The sequence below is a fragment of the Vidua macroura genome, chromosome 13 (genome assembly GCF_024509145.1).
Source record: "Vidua macroura isolate BioBank_ID:100142 chromosome 13, ASM2450914v1, whole genome shotgun sequence".
Lineage (NCBI taxonomy): Eukaryota > Metazoa > Chordata > Aves > Passeriformes > Viduidae > Vidua > Vidua macroura.
The window spans coordinates 14,374,832-14,394,560 of NC_071583.1; the positions used below are offsets into that span (position 1 = coordinate 14,374,832).

Consider the following 19,729-nt stretch of genomic DNA (forward strand, 5'->3'; position numbering starts at 1 on the left):
GCATTTTGCTGCAAATCAATCATTTTAGAAAGCAGTTCTTTGCCCAAGTGGTAGCTTGACTGCCCTTCCTTTTCTTCTGTGCTCTTGCTGCCAGTGCCTCAGGAGCCGTGGCGCACCAGGTGTCCATCATGACCGACTGGGTGCTGCTGGGGCTGATCGCGGCGCTGGTCGTGCTGCTGCTGCTCACCGTCTTCGGTTTCGTCGTCTACTCGGGGCTCTTCACCGAGGTTGTTGTGAGTGCTGGCTCCCCCCCTGTCGGCAACATGACTCTGGCCTACAAGTTCAGGGTGGGCCCGTATGGAGAATCCGGGCAGCTCTTCACGGATGGCTGCAGCATCTCCTCCAAGCTCTGCTCCATCGGCGTCTACTATGACAACCCTCACACGGTAAGGTGTGCCCGGCGAGGCCAGCACGCTCTCGTGGTTCCCAGATCGGGGTGCTCCCTAATTGTGTTTCAGGCACATGCAGCTCATCCTCTGAAAGTGAGCACTGGGGCTCACAAGGTCTCCCAGATCTACAGAGGACACTGTGTGGGGAAAAGCACCTGAAATCAGATGGGGTTTTGCGTAATCCTGACTGAAAGGCATTTGGCGAGCAAAGCTTGGTATCTTCTGATAGTCTCTGCTGAAAAGGGTATCAGCAGGATAACAGAGCTGGTTATGGAACAGAAGCCAGTCAGTGTTCATGACCCCAAGGTGAGGCATTCCTTGGCATGTTTCTTGGAAGTACAGCCAAGGCTCCTTCTGGACTTGCAGCTCTGTGGTTGAAAGCAGATGGTCGCTTCTCAAAAGCTCGGTCTGTTCTCATCCATACTCCTTCTCTTGTTTCTAGTGTTCTCATGTGTTTCTGAGCTTGCCTGTAGTTGTTCCATCCCCTGAGAGTTCTTACTGAAATCTCAGGTGCTGCATGCTGAGGGCTCCTATCTGATGAAACAGTTGCTCCATGATGCTCCTAGGGCCGAGAGGTGAGCAGAAAGCACGCTGCCTGATGGCTGCCAGCCAGAGCCCAGTACTCCATGGGAACAGTTAAAGACAAGGAACAAACAAAAGTACATCAGGACTTGCTGAGGGGGGTGGAACCTGGCTGCTGATACTGAATGACTCTGGGGTTTCCAAATAATGGCATGTGGGCATTTGTCTGGGGCAGACAGCCTGGCTCCCTGGTAATTCTGCAGTAGCTAGTGTGACCGTGGAGGAATCTGTGGGGAGGAGGAACAAAAGAGTGGCCAGCAGCTGTGCATGTGTGCTTGGGCTCGTGTGTTGGGGGCTGGTGCAGGGCACAGTGCTTGGGCTGATAGCTCTCACCCAGTGCTTCTGCTCTAGGGGTGTCTGGTCCTGATTTAGAAACCTTGTTTTGTTGCTTGCAAGATGGTTCTCCCAAGGATTGGACCTGCTTTGAGGGAAGAACTTGTCATGAAAACATAGTGCTGAGTGAGCTGTGACAGGAAGATACTGGAGGTGAAAAAGCACTGAGCTTGGCTGTGCACAGAAAAGCCTGGTGTGTTCAGCCACTTTGTGTCCTTGTATCCTGTGATGCCCTGACTTGTCTCTACCTACCTGGATCACGGTAGGCACTATTGTGGTGCCTCTTCCTGGCCTGGGAAGGATGATAGCAAGGATGACTTCTCCCCTTAGGATGAGCTGGGCAGAGGGAGGTTTAGACTAGGCATACTTGGACACTTTTGTCTGGAGGAAGTGTCATGTTTGGAGCTGGAGCCATGGTGCCCATGTGTTCAGTGTGTCCATTTCATTGCCACTAATTTGTATCCTTGTGTTGAGGATACAAATGGAGCTGAGAATCCTGATGCTGCTGCTGTGGTCTCCAGACACAGAGCAGGCAGTCAGTGCTGTGGGAAGGGCTCAGTGTCCATTCCCAGTGCTGTCCTGCTCCAGGGATGTGATTTGTACATGCCTGCGGTTGCCATGCAGTCTTTCAGCTGACATTGTAGCAAGGGTGTTGTGCCTTGGCTCTTTGTTTGCTAAGGCCTGGGCTAGTAAAAGCCTGTACTGCTGGGGCTCACAGATTCTGATAAGGATATTTATGGTAACTCCTGCCCTGGCTGGCACAGGGAATACTTTCCCTGGTAGCACCGGGTGAAACTAGGAAGGAGTAACTCTGACCTGACCCTGAAAATTTGGGCTGTCAGTGCAGGGTGAAGCTGCCTCCCCTTCCAGGTCTTTTTTTTTTTTTTTTCTCCTCTTGCTGCATCTGCTGCATCTCTGCCTTCACCCTGTGGCTGGAGAAGGCAGTGGGGCTGCAGGCCTTGTCTCTGGTGGCCATCCAGGGTTTTGGAAGCCAACTGTTCCTCCTTGTGCAAGAGTCTAACCTGCCCTCCAAGGCTTGGCAGGCAGCCCCATGGACCTTGCCCTTCTCTGGCTGCCTTTGCTCATGACACTGAGCAGGTGACACTGGCCTGAGCCTCCTGTCTCTCTAGCCACTGTGGTGGCTGGGGCACAGGAGGGCTGTGCAGGATACAGCTGCAGTGCCTGCAGCTCTGCGTAGTAGCAGGAGCCTCCCCTTGCCTGCCATCCACAAGCACAGTGTCAGACCTGGTCTGCTGGAGCAGCTGGGGTGCTGGTGGGACCTTCCACGTGCTGATCTTTGGCTCCTGAAACGGTCCCCACACACATCTGCCTATCACCAACAGGCTGGTCAGGCCAGGCAGGGTGCTGGGAGTGAGAATGTGTTTGGGCAGATGGTTCTCTTGCCTGTGGGCAGATGAAGAAAGGGCCAGCTGTGGCTTGGTCTCTTGGCTGAGACTGCAGTGCTTGTACCTGATGTGCTGGCTCAGGTGCAGAGCACCCCAGTGTCCCATGGGGCTCCCTGTGTGCTCGTGTCCACTGAGCCATGATGGCTTGGGAGATGGTGTGCACTGCTGGCTCCTCATTCCTGGAGGTTCCACAGGGGATTGGTCACCCAGGCTGCCTTTCCCCTGGGAGGAAGAGATGATTTCCTCCTCTTCCTCCTCATTCTCAGTGCTCTCCTGACCTCGGTGAAGCACCCTCTGGCAGAGCCGGCCCGCCCAGAGCTGGCCACTTGCCACGGATGTTGACTTGTCTCTAAAAATAGACCTTTGTCATCAGGCAGCTGAACGTGCTGGCTGCGTCCTGTGGTGTCGGGGGTGGAGCACTGGAGGGCTCTGGCTGGACAGCCACCCCCAGCCATGGCTCCTGGGGGGTTTGGTGCCCCCAGCACTGGGACAGGAAGGGGCTGGTGGCCAGCAAGTGCCATGTGACATTTACTGTGCTGCTGGGTCAAAGGAAGCTCTGGCTAAGAGAAAAGATGGGAATGCTGAGCTGGAGAGCAGCAGCCGTATGCTGCTTTTGGCTGGGAGTGGGGCTGGGGGGAGCCCCATGGCCTGGAGCATGTGGTCTGCCTCAGAGTCATGCCAGTCCTCAGGGCAGCCACTGCCATCAGCATCCCTGGGGCTCCCTGCTGACTCCTGGCTCTCCCAACATTCACACAAGGATGCTCCCCGAGTGCTGCCAAAACCCTGCCAGCAATGTTTTATGTGTTTTAATGGATGAGATTAATATTAATTTCAACTTCTTTTTTTTTTTTCTCTCCTTTTTATTTAATATTTAGCAGCCCAGAGGACTTCTCCCTCCTTTTCCCACCTCTGGCAGGAACAAATATAACTCCTCAGCAAGGACTGGATGTGGCGGGTGGGTTTGTGCTCAGCTCCAGCCAAGCTCCTGCTCACGTATAGCTATGGGCACATGCCAGGGACTTTTGCCTGCAGTCCATGTGCTCAGCCACAAGCCTGTGCTCAAGTGTTGGATGGATAAGACCAAACTGCTCTGTGAATGCAGAAATGGGTTTTGTTCCAATTGGCAAAGCTGATGGATAGGTTAAACAATAATTTCCAGAACTTCTGTGTCAGGATGCTTGAGGGACCAGAGGCTTTGATCAGCACCTGCCTACTGGAGTAGACAAATCTGTTAGGGAAAGGCTGGGTTTAAGTGGAGCCTTTTCCTTTTCCTTTTCTGAGGCAAATCTGCCTTGTTGCTACCCTTGGAAAGACGTCTGTAGGGCTACATGCTGTGAAAAGGAAAGGTAAAGGAGGAGGGAGGAAGCAAACATGCCTGGCCATGCATTGCTGCCCACTCCAGCAGCTCCCGTCCTTCCAACAGTCGCTCTGGGGCTGGGATTGAGCTGTCTTTGCTCAGGACATAAATGGAGATTGAATGTTTAAAGGAATTTAATCTAGTTTCCCATATCTCCTTGTTTCATCTGGCTCATTTCCCAGCGATGCCATTTATGGCTGCCTCTTGCTGTCTTTGGGGTGGATCTGCTTCTCCTTTCCTGCCCGGAGCGGTGATGGATGCTGGGCACAGCCCTGTCTGCAGCTCCCTCTTGCAGCACAGGAGGGCAAGAGCGAGCCATGAGACGTGTCCCCAGCCTGATGGATGCTGCTCCACAGGCTGCTTTCCTCCTTCCATTTACATCTGTTTGTGTTCCCCCTCCGGAACGGTCCTGCTCTGCCACATCAGAAGGTGTTTAAGGGAAAGGCAAGGGCAGGGAGTGCAGAGTGGTTACACTGCAGGAGGAAGCTTTGGTGAGCTTTAGTACAGCAAAGATGAGATCAGGGAGCACAGATCCCCTTGTGGTGTTGCGTGGGGATGGGAATGGGTAAAACGCTGGCCTTGGTGCATCCTCTCTTAGCTTCACATCGTCCCTGTGAGAGTTTTGTGACACCTTTGTGCCCTTAGGTTATGTCAGGGGAAGTGGCTAGGTTGTCCAGCCCTCTCTCACGTTCCTGCCCAGGGCTGTGGATAAGCTTGAAGTCAAGTGGTGAGATTCTGTTGAAAACTAGAAATAAAAGTTGTGGCCTGGGTCAGCTTTAAACAATTAATTAATTGTGGAGATGGCTGGAGTCCCATGGGCCATCACTGTGGTGGTGGCAGGGCTTTGAGTATCCCCCTTGCTGGACTGAGAGCCCTGTACCCCCTGTCTTAATGACAAATCTGTAAAGAGAGCATGCTTTAGGTTTTGTATGTTGTTGCAGTTCAGGATAGGAGTGAATATGTTTCTCTTCATGTTACTACAAACAGCTGGGTGTCTGCATGCAGGTCTTACCTGCCTCAGTTTCCCCACCCCAAAACTGCCATGCTGAGTGTGCCTGCTTTGGAAGGACCTGGGAGCCTCAGGATTTCTCTCCAGCTTAGTGCCGGTGGCCCATGGTGGTTGGTGGCATGTGCACACGGCTGCCAGGGGACTTCCTCAGGGGTGGGGTGGAGGCAAACTGGGTAAGCTGTGATCACATCTCTAAGCCCTCTCCCTAAGCTGCAGGGGTGTCCTGCAGAAGGGGATGGCTGCGACCGGTTGTTGACAGAAAGGTGTCTGATGCAGGATCAGGAGAGACACTTCCTGCAGTGACTGTCACCTGGGACAGGTTTGAGTGAGCAGCTTGGTGGGTTTAGCTCTTGTCTGCTGCAAGTCCTTCTACCCTCCAAGGAGCGGAGCAGCACCTTCCGCACTGGGCTGTGCTTTTAGGCTGGGAGGAGTGTAGATGATTTGGCCTGGATCAGCCTGGGTTAGGACTGGGCACCTGCTTTGGTGTGCCCGATCGTGCTGGGCCATTGCCTTTACTGGTTTATGGTCATCTCCTGCCTCCAGCCTCAAAAAGTTGAGGTTTTAGCCAGTTTCAAGCCTCTCTCTTCTTCTGACACCGTCTGTCTGTCCCCTTGAATCAGGTGTCTCCAGAGAAGTGCCGCTTCGCCATAGGCCGCATCCTGAGCGAGGGAGACGCGAAGCCGTCGGAAGAGCAGATCAAACGGTTCCAGAAGTATGGCTTTAAGATCTTCAGCTTCCCTGCTCCCAGTCACGTGGTCATGGCGACCTTCCCATTCACAACACCGTTGTCCATCCATCTGGCAGTCAACCGTGTCCACCCAGCCCTTGACGCTTACATCAAGGTAAGCGAGCGTGGCGTGAGGAGCATTGCATGTGTTCAGTGGGCTGTCAGAGGCTTCTCTTCCTGACAGCTGAGGGCTGCTCTGATGTGTCATGTCTTGATGTTTTCCCTTGGGCACTACCATCAAGATCTCCTGCTTTTGCAATCTGGCAGGTAGGTCCCCAGCAGGGATGTCCTTCCATTCGCTCAATAGGCACAAAGGTGTCTTTTCTGCTGTTTTGTGTTTATGAGAAACAAGTTCCCATCTAATAACTTGCTGTTTTTCTCCTTAACACAGAGATAAAAGCTGATTTTCCCCTTGAGTCTCTTTCTTGTTGTTAGGATCTGGCAAGTATGTGCCTTTCGGTGTAATGCTTCATGCTATGGAGCTTCTGTTTTGAGTGCCAGCCTCGCCGATGGGGCAGCTGTCTTCTTTAGTAACACGAGGAGAAGTTAGAAACTTTCTGGCCTGTGAGCTTATGAAAACTTTCTTTCAAGCAACACATTGAAATTTGTGGGTCTTGGCCCTGGCTGGGTAGCTGGCTGCTATGGGCTGTGTTTGCCCTTGCCCCGAGTGGCCATCCCTGCTGCTTGTGGTCTTTTTGAAGTCAGCTCTGCTGCCTTGCTCTGGCTGCCAGGGCAGCTGTGGCAAGGGTGTTCCCAAGCAGCACATCTGACACAGACACCTCCAGATGCAGGCTTTCCAGAGAGCAAGGAAGGTCCTGGCTAGCTGGGTGATGGAGGGAAGGGACTGTCCTTCCCAGTGGGGGAGGATGCTGTGGAGGGGCCGGTGCTCAGCCCTTGGCTTATCTGACTGTGGAGTTCTGACGCTTTCGTTTGTTCATGTTGAAACACACTATTTATAAACTTGCTTTTCCTGGCGAAACTCCCAGCCTTGTGGGGGAACCGTGTGAATCCCTCCAGCCTGCGCTGTGCTGCAGGATGGCTGCTGGGTGCCAATCCTGGAACTTCAGCTGGTCTTTGCCGACCCTCTTGTCCACTCTGGCTGCAAGGAGCTGCCCACTGCTACTGGCGGAACACGCATTAGTGCCGGCAGTAGGTGACACCACCAGTGCTCCTTAGCCCCGTTCTGGAAAGCAGAACCAGTCCCCTGTTCTCATCCTCTCGCTCCATCCTCTGTGTCTCCTCCTGGAGCTGTGCCCGTTCCGTTGTGGGGGCATCAGGCAGTGCTGCCAGCCCTGTGGCGGATGCGCGGGCGTGCACGGAGGGGGCTGGCGCGGGCGGGAGCGTCAGGTTGGCCGCGGGAGTGCTCGGAGACACCGGGCTGACGCTGCCTGAGCCGGGGAAAGGTCCTGGCAGCGCATCTGCTGCATGAGAGATGGAGCTGTTAGTGCTAAAAAGGGAACCACGGGTTCTTCTGGGAGCACCTGGTAGTGTTTAATGGGAGCGGTCGGTTTCGATTTACAATAACTGAAATCATATGGAAACAGAGCACCCACAGGCACTTGCAGAGGGAGGGGACACATTTTGGTTTTTGCCCCAGTCCCAGCAGCACGTGGGTCAGGGTGCCTGTGCCTGTCCTAATGTCCTGCTGCAGAGCAGGACCCCCTGCCCATCTGGCACTGACCGTGGGGACACAGGCAGGAAGAGAGTGGATTTACCTTGCCAGGAGGGCAGAGGGGAGTGGGTGCTGCTGCTCCCTGCACACTGCACCGTGGGGATGCCCTGCCTTTCTCCAGTGTGGCACAGGGGACTCAGGAGGCCGTTTGCAGCTGTGCCAGCAGCATCCCTGCCACTCCAGTGTCATTCACTTAATTAATTGTCAGCCTGGACTGTCTGCACCCCTGGGGCTGTGCTGGCACTTCCTGGGATGGAAGGATGGGGAGGGAAGGGGGAAACTTTCATGGAAACAGGTGACCTGTGCCCGCTCGGTGGTGGGAATGGGGGTTGCCATGGAGACAGCTTCTCCAAATAGCATCCTTCATCCCACCCCCGGAGCCCAACTCCCTTAAGCAACCCGAGAGAGCAGTGAGACAGATTTACTTTATTTATTTATTTCCTGTGTGCCTGCTTTGGTAAAGGTGCTCTTAATGAGAGCTGGGTGTCAGGCCTGCCAAGAGCAAGTCCCCCACAGCTCTCCCGTCTTAGGAGGTCAGAAGTTAAAAGCCATGAGGCATGAAAGGGGACTCAGTGGCAGGGATGAAAAGCTGGCTCCCATGGAGAGAGGGAATTAGCTGAAGTGGAGGGAGGATGACATGGCTGCCTAGTCCTAGAAAGAAGGTGTGGGAGAGCTGGGGATGGAAAGGGAGCTGAAGGAGGCAGGAATAAAGTTGCAACGTTGGGAAAGTTTTGGAGATGCTGATAAACAGAGAAGAGGAATTGGAGGAGAAGGGGACTGGAGGGGGGCATGTAGGGCAAAGGAGCTGAGGGTTTGGGGTCCAGCTGAGGGAACAGGGCAGTAAGAGGTGGGGGGGAAGTCTGGGCCAGAGTTGAAAGAAGCCTTACCACGGATGGCACTCCAGCAGCCTTCCCATGGCATCCCCTGAGGTTAACTTAGGGACATCTAGTCCCAAAGGCTGGTGGATGTGGATGAGATCTGTGGCTCCCTCTGGGCTTGCTGGTGCTGTGCAGAAGTTACCAGGAATGCACGTGGCTCATGTTTCCCAAGCAGTGGGGGTGCAGTGGTACTGGCTTTTAGCAGTCTGGACTTCGTGTTTCCCAGTCTGCCATGACTTTGGAGGGACAGGAAAAGTTAAAAATAAATTTATAACAAGAATTTAAAAAGAGCAGTAGGGTGACAGTCTCCTTTCATTAAGGGTGGAAGGGAGATGAGCTGGCATGGAGCAGGAGGTCTCATGTCCAGGCTATCCTTGCAGCATGCATCTTTGCCCCCCTGGCTCTTGTGAACACAGGAGCTGGCATTTGTGTGAGACTTCTGCTGCAGGCCTGGCTTTTGGGAGCTGTGGGGAAATGGCTGCAGCCATCCTTGGCAGGTAAGAGGACATCTTTCCCCTGGGATAGCAGGCTGGCAGTGACTTACTGGCTAGAATCGCCTTCTGAGGAGCCCAGGAGGGGCTGCTGGCTCATTACTCTGAACATGGGTTATTTAAGGCATAGGCTGGGGTTATTTAGTGTCCCTTAAAAGCATTTCCTCCCTAATAACCTCTGATGTTGCTTCTCTCTGCCTCCAGGCAGGTATGCCCTGCTTTCCTGGGATGTGTACTCCTAGCCCACAACACAGCTGCCTGTCAGACCAGGCACTCCCAACTCCTGGGAGCAAAGGAGAAAGCTCTTCTCTGGTGGGAACCCTTTCTGACAGGTCTGGGAGCAGGTTATTCCCCTGTAACCTCCTGCCATTTCAAGGAATGTTTCTTCTGCTTTAGGTATAATGAGCTCTCTGTGGTGGGCTGTGTGTCCCTGCATCTCTCTGCATCCATTCTAGCATCCAGTGGGCACTGCCAGGTGGGTGGGCTTGGACCTCCTGGCTGTTGGTCTCCCCTGGCAGCTGGAGAGGTGGCTAATTGCATCCAAGGCAGAGCTGGCAGGTGTCTCCCGCTACAGCCCTAGAAGTGCCTGCTTCAACATGGCCTCTTTTTGTGTTTGGTTTTTTTTTTTTTTTGGGGTCAGTTTTGTGATCTTCAGCCAAGGTAGATGGAAGTGGATGTCAGTATCATCCTGACTGCCTTGTACTCTCCAGAGCACCAGCTGACTGACCTCAAATTCTGACTCTGCCTAACTTGGAAAACTGGCGTTTTATGTCTTTAGATGGTCTTGTAAAGGTATCCTCCAAGTTCAGCTAAACTCCCAGCTTTTTTGCTTCCCCTGGACTCTGTAATCACAAGTTTCCCACTTCCATGGACTTGTGAATCACTCCTTTACAATGCAGATCTCAGGCAAGAATGGCTGGCATGGACTCTGTGATGTCAGGAAATATTTGGGAACTATCAGGTTGGCTCCTGCCTGACAGAGGCTGTCATGTTCCTCCACACCTCAGCTCCCCAAAAAAGGAGCTCCACAAGGTGCTAGAAAGATGTGGCTTGTTCCTGTTTACAGCCAGGGAAATGTGTTATTCCTTGGACCATTAGCTTGGAGCAAGCTTTGCTCCCCTTGTCAGCTTTGGCAGTTTATGATGCAGTCACCTCTTGCCTCTCTCTTTGCTAAGCTAAATACAAAAAGCTTTTAAAGTTCCCAAATTTTCCAATGTTTTCCATATTTTCTGACCTTAATTTCCAGTTTCTTTTTTGGACCTATTTTCAGCTTAGAAAGTTCTGTGATTTGTCAGTAGCTCAAACACATGCTTTATTTCAGCAACGGTTGTATTGCTGTTGCACATGAATCTCTGGTGGAGAACTTGTCCCCTGCCACAGACCCCCCAGTCATGGGTTTGATCTGAGCCAGCTAATAGCAACTTCAAACACGTGCCTGTGCCCTTTGATGGAGTTGTAGTTCCTCAGTCAAAAACAGGAAATGATGCCAAGTCCTGCATCTTCTCTGAGCTTGATTGAATGGCACGAGGGCTGGTTTGTTTATCAGTCAAGCCCGCCCTCCCCACTAAAACAAATCCTGTTTGCCAACAGGATCTGACAGCTGTAAACGAGTGTTGGTTGGCGTTAATTATGCTGATCTCCTTTGCTTCCTGGTGATCTGGCCCAGTTGCAGCCATCCGTGTATTTTGTCTTGGCTGTCTTTGCCTGGGCAGTCTGTGCTTGTTCAAGTCAGTTATTTACCCATTGAATGTTGGCAGGTATAGGCTGCTGTCTCTCCTGGGACTTTTTAGCATCTCCAGCTGGCCAGAAATCACCCTTTGACATGTGGACAGCTTGTCAGTGGGGACTTCAGCATGTTAAAATGTGTGTTATCTGGGCCTGCAAGCCATGTGGTTTTTTTTGTTATGGAAGAACAGACATTTCACCTGCATCCTCTACCGATGTCGGCTGACTTTGTCCTAATTTCAGTGCAGAAGTACTCAGGGAACACTCCTCCCTTCTACTGGTGCTGCTGAGGTTTCCCCTGGCTGACCTATCCAGGATCTGTGCCATCCTTCAGACACTTCTCCCCTACTTAGTGCCCCAAACAGCTCAATAACACGGATGCTTCTGTCTGGGGGGAGCTGGGGGCCTAAGTGGTCCTTTATGGCAGCTGAGCCTCAGCACCCTTGTGAGGCTGCACCTCATCTTTCCCGTCTGGCTCACCTGACCATGCTGCTGAGCCTGCTGCCTTTGCTCAGATCTGTTGAAAATCCTTTTCTCCCAGCTGTTTTAAATGAAGGTCTGTGGAGTTGTGTTCCTATCCCAGGTGGTTTGTGCTTTAAAGGCCATTCTTTTGCTTGGCTCTGTTGGGAGGCTGAGGTTGGGGGTTGGGAGCTGATAAAACATTTGCAAAAATGGCTCAATTATTGGGATGTTTTTCCACTTAAATTCTTTCTCCTGGATGATTTAGTTTATTTATTTCAGTCTCTGTGCATGAAGCATTTTTAAATGCCAGCTTGTCGTGTGTGAGCAGCTCTGGCTTCAGTCTGCACGTGCGTGAGAGCTGATCACAGTGGCAGCTTCAGCCAATCAACTGCTGCCTGAATTTTCCTCCAGAGGTCTAGGAATTATTAACAGATGCTCAGTCCTGTGTTCCTCAGCCACAGCTTCATTTGTCCTCATGAACTCCTTGGCTCTCCTGCAAGCCCTGGGGACCTGAAGCTGAAGACTACTGCCCAAGGGGGAGCCCTTGCTGAGCCAGGACCACTCAAAGCCATATATCCCTCTCTCTAGAGAGAAGGAGAGGAGCAGGATACCTTTATCCAGAACTTATCACCACTAACCTGGGTCTTTGCTGCCCTCAGTGTCTCATCACGTGGGTCTGGCAAGACTTAACCAGTTGACGTTCTTCCTCATCAATGGGTTACCCTGCAGAATATGCCAGTGGCTTTCTGGGAAATGGAGCCCTCGATCCTTCTCCTGCCTTTTTCCCATGCCCTAGTGTGACTGGGAATCAATTTGCTTAAAGAGGGTGCTGGGGTTAGGGGTGGTAGCTCAGCTGCCTGGCTGGGTGGGATGACCTTCAGTTTAAGCCCATGTGCTCTTAGGTATAGGTCTGCAGGGTTCCCAGGAAGACAGGAGGTTACCTGACACTGCTGAGAAGTGATCCTCACACATCCAGTAACAACAGCGGGAAAAATCCTAGAGAGTCTTAGAGGATTTGATGTGTCCATCTTCTATTGATGTCAAGGACGAGACCAGAGCTGACAGTGTGACAGGCTCTTTGCCTGTGGGCTGTCAGATGTTTGGAGCAAGGATACAGGCTCCAGGGAAAGTGTTTTGGGAGCCCTTGCATGTTCCCAAGCTGGGCTGTAGGTCATGTCACATGTGGCTTGTGCACTATTCACGGACCATTCTTGGTTGTCCACCAACCTGGTTGATGTTGAGGACAAGGACCGGAGTGGCTTGGTCGGCAGTGCTGGAGAACACCTTTGGCTGGTGTGTGCTCTCTGCCAGGAGCCAGTGAAGCTCTGGATCTCAGGCTGGGCAGGAGGAGCAGGGGAGGGGTAGGCTCTGTGATGCTCCAGCTCGAGCCTGTCCAAAAGGTGATATGCAACAGCAGGGAGCGGAGAGGGACCCCGGGGTGTCTGTGCCTTTGCGGGCACGTTCATCTCTCTCTGACCTGCACTGACAGCTGGTTTCAGTGGGCTCTCTGCAGCGAGGCCGCCTGCTCACTGCTGGTTGGCACCCCCCAGCTGGATGTCACATCACATCAGTTCGTGCGTTCGCAGCGACTTTTAGCTATTAAATATTTTTAGCGACAAAACCATCCAAAGATGTTTCAGTCCTGCGAGCTGAGTGACCTCGCCTTCGGCGTGGAGCGGGCAGGGGAGGGCAGGATGCCCACGAGGTCAGGCTGAGGGCTGAGCCAGGTGGAAGGGGGTTTGGTGGGCAGTGCCGTGTAGCGCCGTGGGGGCCTTTGGAGCGGGGTGGGTTGTGCAGCGGAACGGGTCTGTCCAACCTGTGTCTGCAGGGAGCGCGCTCCTCCTGCGCGGCTAACGGAACACACGGGGATCCGGGGCTCCGCGTCACGTCTCCTGCCACCCGCAGCAGGCAGCCCCACTTTCCCTTTCCCCAGAGGAATGTGGCAGCCGCAGGCCACTACTCATCTGCTGTCACCTTCTCCATGGTCCTTGAGGGCAGGCTGTGAATTAACACTGACCATGCTTCATGTTCAGTGCTGCCTGTGCCAGGCACGTCAGTGTGCACCAGTCAGCGTGTGCTGGTTTCCCAGCCTGTGCTCGTACCATTCCTGCTGCTCTGCTGCCTGTACCTGCACACACCTTTCCTCTTGCAAGCAAACTGTGCAGCTTCTGTTTTGGCTCTGCTGTTCGGCTCTTGCACGGGAGCAGGTGGGAAACTGCAGCTCTGATAGCATTGCTGCTTTGAGCAGGAAAGATTTGCTGACCAGCTTTGAGTTTTGGTAGTTACAAAGACCCTTCCCTGCCTCTGCAGCTTGTGGCATGTGTGAAATCACCCAGGTTTTCCTCAACTTTTTGTTGATTCTGTGCAAGAGTCTGTCCTAGCAGCAGGCAGGGGAGTCTTGATTCTAGGAAAGCAGCTGGTGTGGGATGCAGGCTCCTGCCACTGTGGCCTCCCAGTTCTAATTGATCACAAAATGGGAACAGGTTGGAAGGTGCATGCAAAGAGAGTCTGGTACAACCTTTGATGGCAAAGGGAGTGTGGTTATCTAGCACACAATTGCATCTTGAAAGCCTCTGGCTATAGGAGGGGTTCAAGCTGACAGATCAGCCCCAGGTCTCTGCCACAATGGGTGCTTTCCTGTGACATCCAGCATTTTGACTCTATTGCTATCCCAGCTCCTTTTTCAGGAACATTTCCAAAGGCAGCTCCTGGAAGAAGAGTGAACTTCAAGTGCCTGCCCTCCCGTGTATGCCAAACCGTGTGGGCACCCCTGATGGCCTGACAGCCAAAAGCCTGCACCAGTGCTGGCTGTCAGTCAGTGGTCCTGTTTGGAGGCATTTTGGTCCTAGGAGGGAGTAGGAAGCCACCTCACCTTCCTGAGCTGCTGCTTTGGAAAGTTGGGAGAGCAGCTTTGTAATGACTTGCTCAACCTTGCAAAATTCTCACAGAGATGAATCTTCTCAGACTAAAGATCTGCTTCCTCCTCCTCTTTGCAGTGAGGATTAATGATCACAGGGAAGCCGGGGATATTTCATATGGCTGTCCAAGGAAGAGAAAGAACTGAAATGGTTTGCCTTGGGCAAGGAGGGAGAGTAAAATACTACAGTGCTTTTCTGTCAGATCTCTTTATCGACTTGATCTGTACATATGCTCTCCCCAGATGTATTTATAGAGAATCCCAGAGGATGCAATCAGTTCAAAAGGTTTTCTTTGTCAGGCACTGGAGACGTGTCCAGCTCTTTCCAGCAGCGACAGTGTCCTGAACCTTGGGGTCTTCCCTTCTTGACAGCTAGTCAATTAATTCAAGGATGAGATTGATCTGCCTCTCTGCAATTATTTTAGCTGAGTACTAATGAGTTTTGTCTGGACAGGTTCTTCCCCATAGCCCTCTGAGCGAGACCTTGCCAGCTGTGCCAGGCTTGAGAAATAGCAAAATGAACCCGATCAAATGCGAAACAGCTTCATAGAAATATTTCTCTTTTCCAACAAATGCTGTTGGCCCAGTTTCCCTGGCTGTGAAGCTCCCACTTTGAAACCTGTGGAGCAGGCAGATAATACACTTGAAAGCAGTGGCATTTTTACTTCCAGAAAAGGGACCATTTTGCTATGACTAACTTGCACTTTTTCAATTCTAGTTAGGTATAAAACGGTAGGAAAGGCCCCGCTTTGGGGAGGGCAGAAGAGTGAAAACATTTCTCTTCTGCAATGAGTCAAAATATGGATGGATGAGTCGCGAGGTTGGGTGGTGATCGGATCACAGGGATGAAAGAACAAAATCAGTTCTTCCTCCTCCTCCTGCCTAGAGCGTGTGTGCCATAGGCGAGGCACAGCTTTGGGGCTGCACCAGTGGCTGGGGCACCAGTGAGGTCACTGAGCCCAGCTGTTTGCTCTCAAGCAAAGGGTCACACTGGAAGTCCCTCGGGGTCTCTTTGTTTGACAGGAAGATAAATACACACACACAACGCTGTCAGCTCTGCCTGCCTGCAGCAGCTGCTGCCCTGGGGATGCTGTTTGAATTGATGCTGTTGTGTGCTGGTGGCCCTGGGCAGAGGCAGCAGGCTGGAGGTGTTCAGAGGCTACTCCTCATGACCGTGACAGGTGTGGAGATCTGTGGAGCTGCTCATGTCTTGGGGAGGCCTTCATGGGCTCAGGATGTGCTTTTCCTCTCTCTGTGCTGTTGCCTGGTGGCTGTCACTCTGCCCAGACCCACAGGGACTCACAGCCTTTGGGAGTGGATGGAGGATATGGAGAGATGCAATGGTTCAGTGCAGACCTACACACAGCCAGTATATCCCACCCTGCTTTGAGAAGCAAACACCTACTGCCTGTTTATTGTCAGGACAACTTGGAATGTCCCAATAGGCTGCCAAATCCTGGCCCTCTGAACTCTTCTGGGTTTACCAGGACTGGGTTCATCTTCATGGTATCCAGCTGCCTCAGCTGTTGCAGGGCTCCAGAGCAGCTTGCAGATGGGTCTGTGAGCTCCTTGAAAGAGGAAGGTTGAGCTATGCTTAATCATTGGCTTGCAGGCTTTTGGAGAGTGCTTGTGAACCCTCAGCTCTAGGACTCCTTTTGTGTCTTTTCTTTTCCAGCATGTGGCAGCTTATTCCAGCCTGTGCTTCAGCCACACCAGCCTGTGCTTCAGGGAAAATCAGAGCCTGTAATAGAAATGTTGGCAGTTTCTAACTCCACCACTCATGCCTGGGGCTGGAAGGGATTACTCCAGATCAGAACTGCCCTGAGGCAGCTGATAGAGGTCTGCAGCATGGCAGGATGTCCAAGCTTCCTGAGCTGCTTCCCCTGCTCCATCCCCAAGCAAGCAACAAGTCATGGCAGTTCTCTTCACCTTCGTGGCCATTGTGCTGGGTGGGTCACCTGGCACCTCTCTGATTGCATGGGAACAAGGAAAGGTATTTGTTCCCCTGCTGTCAGACCACAGTGGGCAGAGGGGCCAGGCTCTCTGGGGAGCACAACAAGCACTGGCTTGTCCTCTGTCACCCCTGAGCTGATTTCTCTCAGGATCTAGTGCAGTGCCCGGTGTTGGTAAGAGATGGAGGGTACCTGTTACCCTCAGGAGTTGATCAGCACCTGATGGTGCCTCTAGTCCAACTCCTTTCTTTGTCCCCAGCCCACCCAACATTCACCTTTCTTGGGATCCTCAGTGCTGTGGTGAGTGTGAGGAGGCAGAGGCTCACGCCTGGCTTGAGCGTTTCTACTGGGTTTGTTGGAGATAAGCTCTCCCTTAGGTAGGATGCCTCTGCCCTGCCAGGTCTGCTAGGCTGGGTGTGTAATCTGAAAAAGAATGTACTTCCAGTATGGAGGAGAGGAGCAAACCTTCCTAAGAGAGGAGATGATGATGGGAGGTCACTTCTCCTGAGTACCAGAGAGAAACTAGTACTGATTTGGTGCAAAGGCTCAATACAGCTTTCGGGACAGAATCAGCCTCCTCTAACACTGGGATGGCAAAAGAAAGATGCTGGGGCCATGAAATGGAGTTACCGGTGAAGCTTGGAGTATGCTTATCTTCCAGGCCACTGACATCTGAATTTTGCACATGTATGTTTTGCATGGCTGCGTCCTCCTAAGGCTCAGCAAGGCTCTGCTGATCTGAGGCTGAGCTCCAAATTAAATGACACCAAACTGCGTGGCTTTACATTTCAAAGGCTCAGAGCAGAAGGATGCCTGGGACTTTCTGTCGCTATGGAATAATTGGAATGATTTTTTTTTTTTTTTGGCGGCTTGTACAATGACCACCGGGTGCTCGCTTCACAGACAGATGGTTTTACCTGCATCTTCTGCTAATGTGAGGAATTATAACAACCCTGCAGGGATGAAGAGGGGTGACAAAGCTGAGTACGGTGGAGACAGCAAGTTAGTAGCTGCTCTGCATCCCTGGCTCTGGCTGCTTATCACAGTGGTAACTTGTGGATGGGCACATTTGCATCACACAACCCCTGGAAATTTCTGCTTCTGTTCCCCCAGCCCACACACCACCAACCAGAAAATCTCTTAGTACATTTAAAGTTGCTACTGTGTCTCTTTCCCTTATCTTCACAGGGATGGACTCAGCAAAGGTCAAAGATGAAGCTCTAAGGCAGCTGGGAAAATGGCTGGTCTGGGAGCCCCAGTCCCAGCATGGCACTGGGGGCTGTTGCCTTTCAAATGAAACCTGAAGGGGTGTCCTGGCCCTGGGGGATGAAGAGAATGTGCCATGGCTGATCACAGAGTCACCCTGTCTGCAGCTGCCTGTTGGTTTCATGCATTTGCTGACAGGCTCTGTTCCCACTCTGTAAGGCTGTAACGTAACAACACCCTGGGAAGGCTGCAGGGAGGGAAACAATGGCCTCATTCCCATTGTGGACACCTGCATTTTTTTTCCTGCTACTGGATTGCTGGTTGCTCTCATTAACTCAGGAGTTTATTTCTGCCTGGAGCTGATGGCAGGCCCTTGACATGCAGGAAGGTAGATATCTATCATCTGCTGGGGCCAGCTGCTCTGCTCTTCACGCTGTGCAGATTCACAGCTTGGGGTAAGGTCCTCCCAGTGTTTCAGTAACCAGCCTGTGAGTTGGCAAAAGCTTATCAAGAGGTCAGTGGAGAAAGACTTGCTTGGGTATTTCTCAGACGAGCAGTACAGGAATGAGCAAAGCAGAGTGGCTGCTGTGACTGCAGGAGCTGACAGATGTTGTGGGCTCACAGTGGAGCAACACAGCCATCAACTCCTCTCTGTTCTTGCATCTTCCTCCTCCTCTCTCACGTGCGTCTCTAGGTGCCAAGTTCAGTTGTCCCACCCAAGTCCTGCCACCCCAAGAAGCCACCGCCTTCATCTCCCAGCTGTGTCTCCTGGTGGGAGCTGCTTTGGGACCCATAGCATTGGCTCAGCCCTGGCTTTCTGCTGTGCCCTGGGGCACAGAACCAACATCCAAATCCTCCCCTCTTGCTATCCAAGACCCAGCAGCCTTCCTGGGACAGAGCTGCAGCAGGCAGAGTACACTTCCTGCCCAGGGCAAGCTGCAGCTGCTTGGGGAAGGGCAGAATGGGACAGAGGTATAGATATGCTGCCCCAAAGTCCTCCCCATCCTCCAGGTACCCAGAGTTTGAGGAGGGACATCAGCACTGGGAAGAGGAGGGATGTCCTCCAGGTCTCAGGACACTAATGAGGATCTGGGGCAGCTCTGGTGGCTGCAGCTTTGGCTGCTGTGCTGCCGTCAGTGGTGTTACACAGGGCTATGTATGGTTTGGGGTACCAGGGAGGTCAGAGCAGTGGTACAGATGGGGAGTTGGCTCCCCAGGAGGGAAAGATCTGGAAAGCTGAGTGGTGTGATGCATCTCCAGAGCATTACCAGCTCATGGAACACATCTGGGAACATATGGGATCCTTGTGGAAGGGCAGAGTCAGGCTGGGCTCTGTCCTTGCTTAACTGCTTTGATTTCTCCTCCTGATTGATCTGCACAGTCAAACTCACGATCCTGTGCTGGCAGAGAAGCATTTGCCAGACTGCAAAGGTCGCTGAAAGCAGCTGCTCCCCTCCCCTGCTGCCCCTGTTGCCGGCAGAAGAGCCCGGCTTTGGAGGCGCTCAGATTGTGTCCCTGCTGGCACCGCCAGCCACTGGCTCCCCGCACGCCCGGCACACCGCGGCCGCTGCTCAGCGAGTGCTCTGTTCTCCCGACCAAGGTAATGAGCCCCCTGGGACCTGTGCCGGGTCCCTGGTGGGCAGGGGAGGAGAAGGAGGAGGAGGTGAAAGCTGGAGAAGAACGGCAGCCTCCCCTCGCCTTGCCATGCCCGGTCACAGCAGTGCCAGTGAAGAAGTGCGGCCAGCACGTGTGGCCGCTGAAATGGCGCGTCCCGGCTCGGGGACACCTGGAGCTGTCCCTGATGAATCTGCCTGGTGCCGCTGCTTTGCCTCCCTTATACGCCCTGCTCGCCTCGCCTGTGTTCCCAGCTCCTCCCGCATTGCGGGCAGCCTGCCCGGCTGTGCCGTTTGCTCTGTGCCCGCCAGCGCTGTTTGATGCGCTGGGGATTTCCTCGGGCGAGTCGTTACCGCCGGCAGCTGCAGCAGCTGCAGGCTCTGGGGGCTTCATTAGCCGAGCTCACCGGGGGGAATTGTCATCACGCAGGAGCCCGCCAGAGTCACTGTCTCTTTGCCCTTTGCCAGGTTTTTGGGGAAGAGAAGTGCAAGCTCTTGGATGTGGGGGTTTGAAGGTGCTTTTGCTGGAAGCCTGCGGGGAAATGCCTCTTGTTCATTTATAAGCATTCAGGAAGGAACTTGTCCCGAGCCCTGGCTTGCATTTAAAACATGGAGATATGTGTCCCTGGGGCAAGGGAAAGAGCAGCAGGAGGGGCAGTGAACCAAAGGTAACCAGTGGCCCATGGGTGTCTGCCCCACAGAGAGCCTGGTTGGGATCCCTGTCACCCAAGTCAAGCCTGTGAGTGCAGGGTTTCCCTGAGCCGGAGCTCAAACAATCTTTCTCCACAGTTGGCTGCACTTAGCTGATAGCTTTGAAGATACTCCTGTCCTGGAAATTTGCTTTCTGACATCAGATTTGCCAACGTGTTGTACTTGAGATGTGCTTAGGGATGTCGTGATCAGCTTGCCTATTCCTCCTCAGCAAACCAGGCTGAAACCTGCTTGATCTCTTCCTCTGGATCTTCCTTGACTTCCAAATGAGGCCAGTAAGCCTGACAGTAAGTCCCCGT

The 19,729-nt window shown here is 53.0% G+C and overlaps 1 protein-coding gene across 1 annotated transcript in view; it reads left to right on the forward strand.

The window, feature by feature from the left end:
- The window catches only part of TEX264 (testis expressed 264, ER-phagy receptor), a 39,420-nt gene that overhangs the window by 2,167 nt on the left and 17,524 nt on the right, over positions 1-19,729 (forward strand). The window contains exons 3-4 of the mRNA XM_053989206.1: positions 95-386; positions 5,697-5,918. Coding sequence (XP_053845181.1) covers positions 129-386; positions 5,697-5,918 — 480 coding nt within the window. The 5' untranslated portion in view covers positions 95-128. The remainder of the gene's footprint in view (positions 1-94; positions 387-5,696; positions 5,919-19,729) is intronic.